This window comes from Oncorhynchus masou, chromosome 5 (assembly GCF_036934945.1).
Source record: "Oncorhynchus masou masou isolate Uvic2021 chromosome 5, UVic_Omas_1.1, whole genome shotgun sequence".
Lineage (NCBI taxonomy): Eukaryota > Metazoa > Chordata > Actinopteri > Salmoniformes > Salmonidae > Oncorhynchus > Oncorhynchus masou.
Genome location: NC_088216.1, coordinates 15735638 through 15743407, shown reverse-complemented (window position 1 = coordinate 15743407; position 7770 = coordinate 15735638). Strand labels below are relative to the sequence as shown.

At 39.1% G+C, this 7770-nt stretch overlaps 1 protein-coding gene across 1 annotated transcript; it reads left to right on the top strand.

Moving 5' to 3' along the window:
- Nucleotides 1-1269: 1269 nt before the first annotated feature.
- On the top strand, nt 1270-5395 carry LOC135534611 (zinc finger protein 239-like). The gene is made up of 3 exons (XM_064961550.1): nt 1270-1548; nt 2934-3090; nt 4303-5395. Exons 1-3 carry the CDS (start codon nt 1540-1542, stop codon nt 5238-5240), a joined length of 1104 nt encoding a protein of 367 aa, XP_064817622.1. The 5' UTR covers nt 1270-1539; the 3' UTR covers nt 5241-5395.
- The last annotated feature ends 2375 nt before the right edge of the window (nt 5396-7770 follow it).

The window sequence follows — 7770 nt, the reverse complement described above, 5'->3', positions numbered from 1 at the left end:
CACAGGGAGCAGCATGTTAAAGCAATTCACAACACACACGTAGTACAAGCCAGTGGGCAGGTTGTGTAAAGTAAATAACATTTGTGTCAGCAAGACAAACCAGGAGCGGAAGATACAGATCAACTGCGCGCAGCGAGTGAGTACACTTCCACGCAGGATATTATGCTTACCAGTGACTTACCAAGCGAACTTCAGAAAGTTTGTACCTCCAACCATATGGACGTCCGCCGAGAAAATGAAAGTAATTGAGTAAAGAAAATTAGTATATGTATTCATAACACAACTTATTGCACCTGAATGTTTAATCATGTACCATGATATACCAGCAGCACTGCTCCAGAGGTGTCAGGATAGAGTTCATTTGTAGAGTGGCCTCCAAACCTGCAGTCAGCACACAGTGTCAATGTTACAATACACTAATGTTAGTTAAACCTGTAGTCAGCACACAGACCGTTCGTTAGCTAGCATTCGAGTGCTGAATATATTTGACAACTTTTACTTTTACTTCACTAAATTCCTAAAGAAAATGATGTACTTTTTACTCCATTCATTTTCCCTGAATCACAAAAGTACTTGTTACATTTTGCATGCTTAGTAGGACCGAAAATGATTTAATTCACACACTTATCAAGAGAACATCCCTGGACATCCTTACTGCCTCTGATCTAGCGGACTCATTAAACACAAATGCTTTGTTTGTAAATGATGTCTGAGTGTTCCTCTGGCTATCCTTAAATTTAAAAAAAAAACTAGAAAATTGTGCAGCCTGGTTTGCTTTGTTTAAAGACATTTTAGTTATTCCTTCTTTTACTTTTAATTCTTAAGTATATTTGAGCAATTATGTTTACTTTTGTTACTTAAGTATATTTAAAACCAAATACTTTTAGACTTTTACTCAAGTAGAATTTTATTGGGTGACTTTCACTTAATTTTCTATTATGGTATCTTTACTTTAGTCAAGTATGACAATTGGGTACTTTTTCCACCACTGGACTTACGTTTATTTTTGACCGGAAAATTACTTGTGAATTAGGTTTGATTCAGCCATTGCAAAGACTTGCATAAACAGCTCCCTGTCCTATCAGTGCTGGTAGTGTACAGCAGCTGCCATTACAGCAGCAGCAAAAGACCGGAATCAGTAATTCCAAGACACTCCCTCACGAGGGAGATTGGCCTGTTGAGATACTCCCTCTTTGCGCATGTGTTCCAAGTAGCTGCCAGGTAAAAGTAAACGATAGCAGACAACAGGATTCTTAGGGAAAGGGGTGTTGTTGGACGTTTTCATGACATTACTTGACTTTTATAATAACTTTCTGAAGTAATACCAGGCTACGTGAGACGTTTATTTTTATTAACTTAATTACGATATTTAAATAGATGTTTGATTGCTCTGGTCCAGGGACGCATAACTTGCAGCCTTTAGAATCGAATTTTCTCTTTGAAACTCCTTAGTCGTTATCTGAACACTACAACAAAGTAGTCTAACTGTACTGTAGCCTACAACATTTCATATCATACAAAGAATCAATAGCTTCCACGATGGATCGGGTAAGTCTGGTTTTAACATTCTATGCCTGCTGTGTTGTATAAAATGTGATACTCCACATTCCTGTGTTTGGTTTAAATCTGCTGGACAAAAAAACATGACGGTAGAACTTGTTGGGATTTGTTTTTTCTTCAACCAAGTAGCCTATTGCTATATAATGTTTAGGAATCTGTGACTATGACCTAACTATTTATCCTTCCTCCCAGTGTGCACATGTTCACATTCCTTCAATGATTTCGAACACATTATCCATTACCTGACCAGATACTCAAGTGACTGCTCTAACAAAGAAAATGAAGTCTTCAAATATGGAAGGCAATCAAAAGAGAGGCAAGATTGTCGTGGAAATATTCGGTCAATCATATTTTACAAATACCGGAGCATGTGAGTTCAAATAGACTTCTTATTACTTCATAATAAAAGCCGAGTTGGTTCATGAATTCAACTGCCTTCCAGTCTTGGCATATACGTTTTATACATTTGTCCTCAGGTCACACTCACAGTAACTCCTCTTAATGGCTCATCCCCTCTGGCATTTAGCCACCGTTATCATATAGCCTTCATATTAGGGCATGGAACAAGTAGAGCCACAGAAATAGACCAAAATAGACCTTCACTCGCCTTAAGCCAGGTTCATGCATGTAGGACCATAGTAAACAGACCTTGGCACTCTACAGGAATAACCATACATGTCATCCTGCTAACTCCTCTGAAAGGGACACCCCTATTCTGGAAAATACTCGAGGTTTAACCATAGCAACAGTACATGGTTGGTCATAACACAGTTACAGGAATAACCAGCTGTGTCAAACCCCCAGACAGGTGCATGTCTAATGACCCAGAGCACATATAGAGTGCACTAGTTTTGCTGGCTCCTTCTGAAATAAAGCATTGCCACATAAGTACTGTAAAATTCACAATAAGATCAGGTGGGACCATTATTAGGCATAAAGTTAGAAGTGTTGTTAATAAGATCAATGGTAGAAATGGGCGTGGTTTGACTGTTTGCGGTTACTAGTGACGACCGGGCACTACTCTCATATAAAGTGTCTTACTTTTATCAATACACTCCTAACAACCTAATCGTTAAGAAATTGAAATTCGATCAAATAAGGCAGATCCAGATTTTGGGCCCAGTTACCCCTCTCTCTTTGCCTCTTCCTTGCTGTTTGATAGGAAATGACTGGTATGAGATATATGGTGGAAACTAGCCCATTCCTCCACCAACCCAATACTATTAGATTAGTGGGAAGTTGTGAACGATTGGAAATTTTAGGAAAAAGGAGATATTCTAAGGATGCACCCAAATCAATCAGAGTTTCAGACTAAATTAATACAACATTTGGTTTATTGATAAATTATGTTAAATATTTATTGCGTCCAACAGGACAAAGCTATTCCGTTCCCCTCCACCTTCCTGGTGTCCCCAGGTCAAACGTCTCCCGGGACCGCTTTACTGCTGGGTCTGGTTGATTGCAGGAAAACACCGGGACAGAATGGAACTGAGAGAGGAGAAGAAGAACATGGAGATATGATATCATTAAGTAAGAACCATGGTGTGTGGATGAGACTACAGTCTGCTTCTGTAACGATGAATTATATATTGATTAAAGTATGGTCGTTCCACCCAATTTTGAGAAGTTTAAAAAAATGTTAACTAATTTTAACATTCTGTCATAAAGAGCACATGTTCAACTTCATAAAGCATTTTACTACAAAAATGTAGGAACAGTTTCACTATATTAAAACAAGAGTTCAGTTCATGTAACAGGGTAGACCTTAAAATGAGGGACAGACTCACTAATCACATAAAATAAATCATGTTCAGAAATGACTGTCAAAGTTACCAAATCACTGGGGCTTTACATGCACACTAATCATTTCCTATTAAACTGATTATGGCAGTAGACTGAGTGTCATTAGTCATGTAAACACCTTACTCTGCTGATCTTAATTGGTGTAAGGTCATAACAGAAGTAAGGATACACCTTTAAAAACACCTGGTTTTCTGAACAATCTTTAGAATGATTAGGACATGTAAACACTTTAATCAGAGTTATAGAGGTGTATTTAATCTGTGTATGTGCTACCACAAGCAGCGCCAGCTAACTTCTTTTGACCGAGTGCAGTGAGTTCAGGAAAAACAAAGTATGCATCTTAGACATAGTTTTCACATACAAACTGAATTTGTCATAACTCAGAATTAAATATGCTTCAAAAAAAGAACATGCTGTGGTAGAATGTTTATTTTGATTGGCCATTTTCAGCAAAGTCCCATCAGAGCAGCCTGATTTCAGATGTGTCCATGTAAACAGCTTTATTAGGGAAATTGTTCTTTCAAAGCATGTCAACATTTAAATCAAACTCTTATACTAATAATCATATTATTCTGCACTTGTAACTTTACTCAATGATAGTAAAACTTGGAGAAATGATTGTATTAGTTGGGTTAAAATATTAATAGAAGTTAAATAGGGTTGAGGTGACACAGGGTTGAAGGAGGAACTTGTCAAAAAGCAGAAACTTGTCACTTTAGAAAGTCTTTATTCATAATAAGAATCTGATTAGTCGAATTCTCCATGTGTTCAGTATTAAAGGGCTCTATTTAATATAACAGATTTAAAAATCAATATTGGTGCAAAGTTTCTACTGAAGAAAATCAAAGAGATGCAAAGGGCATTCATTTCATGGAACGACTCATCTGTTAATGGACCCATATTTACAAAACCTAACTATTCAATGTCTTTGTTTCACAGGTGACATCTCTTATCGTTGCTCTCTCAGTGAGAGGGGCTTATCATCTGGGGAGCCTCAACATCATGATGCTGACAAGAAAGAGAAGAGTCTCTCCAGACCAGAACACCTCAAGAAGCACCAGCATAGAGGTATAGGGAAGAAACCTCACCACTGCTGCTCTGACTGTGGGAAGAGTTTTGCTAAACAGAAGGATTTGATAATTCACAAACGGAGTCACACCGGAGAGAAACCGTACCACTGCTCTCAGTTTGGGAAGAGTTTCGCTGCATCTAAAACCTTAAAATCTCATCAGATAATTCATACAGGGGAGAGCCCTTATCCCTGCTTTGATTGTGGGAAATACTTCAATGAATTAGGAGCCCAGACTACACACCAATGCATACACAATCGAGAGAAGTCTTATAGCTGTGATCAATGTGGGATGCGCTTCAGGAAATCAGACCACCTGACTACACACCAACGCATACACACGGGAGAGAAACCTTATAGCTGTGATCAGTGTGGGAAGCGCTTCAGTCATTCAGGAGGCCTGACTAAACACCAACGCATACACACAGGAGAGAAACCTTATAGCTGTGATCAGTGTGGGAAGAGCTTCAATCAGTCAGGAGACATGACTACACACCAACGCATACACACAGGAGAGAAACCTTATAGCTGTGATCAGTGTGGGAAGAGCTTCAATCAATCAGTACACCTGACTAGACACCAACGAATACACACAGGAGAGAAGCCTTATAGCTGTGATCAGTGTGGAAAGAGTTTTGCTCTAGATTTCAATCTGACAACACACCAGCGAATACACACTGGAGAGAAACCTTACTCCTGTCTATGTGGAAAGAGCTTTGCTCATTCAGCATCACTGAAAAACCACCAGAAAGCACAAACATGTCATCTTTCATCTCCCTCCTCTCCGGCACCGGTTCTAGATCCCTAAATAAAGTTTACATAGAAAACATCTTGTAAACAGTCATCCATCTCCCATTCTCTAACAGTTTACTAAGTCTGATTACCATGGTAACATGTATAGTATAATATGCAGCTCTGGATCCATATGTATCAAGTGTGTTGGAGTAGGAGTGCTGATCTAGGATCAGGTCCCCTGTCCATGTATTCTCATTTTGATCTAAATGGCTTAATGTCATCATGGACAATGAACCGTTTGTGTGTAGAGGGGGATGTTGAGGTGGGTTGGGATGTTCAGAGGTGTATCTTATTTAAATAACTCATATTATCCATTAAATAATTGTTTAATATATAATAATGTTTCAACAATACTAGGTGTGTATTCAGTAGATCAATATATTAAATCCATTATCTGCTCAACAACATCTGCTTTTCACTTCATTTTTTGTGTGTTTTTTATATGGACCAGAGATCTCTTCTGGAATAAGTTTGCTCCAAAAAGATCTAGACATTTATTGTCAAACCATTTACCAGGTTTTAGTGCAGCTGATGGGCCATACCGAAGAATGCAGCTCTAGGAAATGTTGTTCTCATCCTCTGTCTCTCTGGCTTCATGCGGTCCAGGTGACCATTTTTCTAAAGACTTATCTTTCACTTTATCATCTTGATTGTTATTCAATGACTGATTCATTAATTTGTGTAAAAAACATGAAGAAAGCCTCCAAATCTGACAAGGGTCACAGCAGGGAATGGAGAGGGAGTTGAAGTCCAAATGTATTTATTTTCTTTCAGATTTTTTTTGTTGATCAGTGCTTGATTAATCTTGCCTGGCACAGTGGAACCAATGGAATAGTCCCAAGGTATGTTGATCTGTCTTTTCTCCTCCAGGGAGACTCAGTCCAGTTTATGACAACGTCCCAGGCATGGCCATGGCCCCTACTGCAGCACAGATGAGCAGGATGACGTTCACTACACCAATGTCCACCTCTCTTAATAACCAGGAAGTGCCTCTACTCCCCTGTCCAACTGCACCAACCCAAGAAAGAGGATGACAATGTCCAGTATGATGTGAAATCAACCGCCCCAGTGCTGCCACCTGGTGAACAAGTCAATCCATTACATCTCAGATAATCTTTTAATTAGATGGTACTTTTGCTTGACAGGTAGGAATGCATACAACACTTCTATGTTATGCAGACAAGCAGTTGTTTGTTTAAATGTATTAACATCTACATGATTACTTAAAATGAGACCCCAGAAGTGAAGATTGATGTGACATGTTGCATCTCCTTTCTTCCAGGCTATCACATCCGGCCGTCATTGGGAGTCCCATAGAGCGGCGCACAATTGCCCAGTGTCGTCCGGAGTAGGCCGTCATTGTAAATAAGAATTTGTTCTTAACTGACTTGCCTAGTTAAATAAAGGTTCAATAAAAATAAATAACAGACCTCCGGCACAAGAAGCTTGGGAGGACCCCTCTGTACTATATACCACAGTCAACAAACCCAGAACCAAAAAGACCACAATCAACAGACCTGAACACAACAAGACCTAAATTCAGGATGGGCTTCCTCTCACTACCATATTTGGAAACGCCAAGCGGATGCTTCACATATCTACATCCGGTGAAATATCTGTCTGTGATACTACAACAGAACAATTAGACATTTCACCAGATGTAGAAATGTTCCAAATGGTACCTTGTTCCCTCTAGTGCACGATGTGGGGAATAAGAGCCATTTTGGATGCACTCTGAACACAAAAAGATTCAGTCAAAGTTGCATTATAGACAGGCATACTGCACTTACATTTTAATGTTAATAACACTTAAGCCAACCTCCATAGCATTTACTATAGGGTCTACTGTAGGGTTTAATATAGTATACTATAGGGTTTAATATACTATAGAGGCGACTATAGGGTTTGATATAATATATATAGTATATATAATAAAGGTCTTGGACAATTTCTACATGGGTCGCAGGCTCATGGCTTGAGACTGAGCTGTAGCTGAAAGCTTTGCTTGGTATATCTGAAAGGGAACAAGATAAAATACCAAACTTGTCATTACACAGGTTTTATTTTAGCTCTTTGTGTGTGTTTTAGCGAGAGGAAACTTCTCCCCATAATGTTGTAAAGTGTCATGGGTCATGGCACAACCGTTTCCGTTTTAAACGGGATATTTTGTCAGGACAAGATGCTAGAATATGCATATAATTGAGCGATTTGGATAGAAAACAATCTAACCTTTCCAAAACTGTAAAGATATTGTCTGTGAGTATGACAGAACTGATGTTGCAGGCGAAAGCCTGAGAAAAATCCAATCCGGAAGTGCCCCATATTTTGAAAGCGCTGCGTTCCAATGAGTCCCTATTGAGCTGTGAATGTGCTGTGAGCCGGCTTACGCTTTCTACATATTCCCCAAGGTGTCTACAGTATTGTGACCTAGTTTTTATGCATTTATGTTGACGAATACCCGTAGGGGGCTACATTGCGCAAGTGGTCACATGATGCTCCCGCAGAAAATCTTGGGTAAAGTACAAGAGGTAGCCAGTATTCCA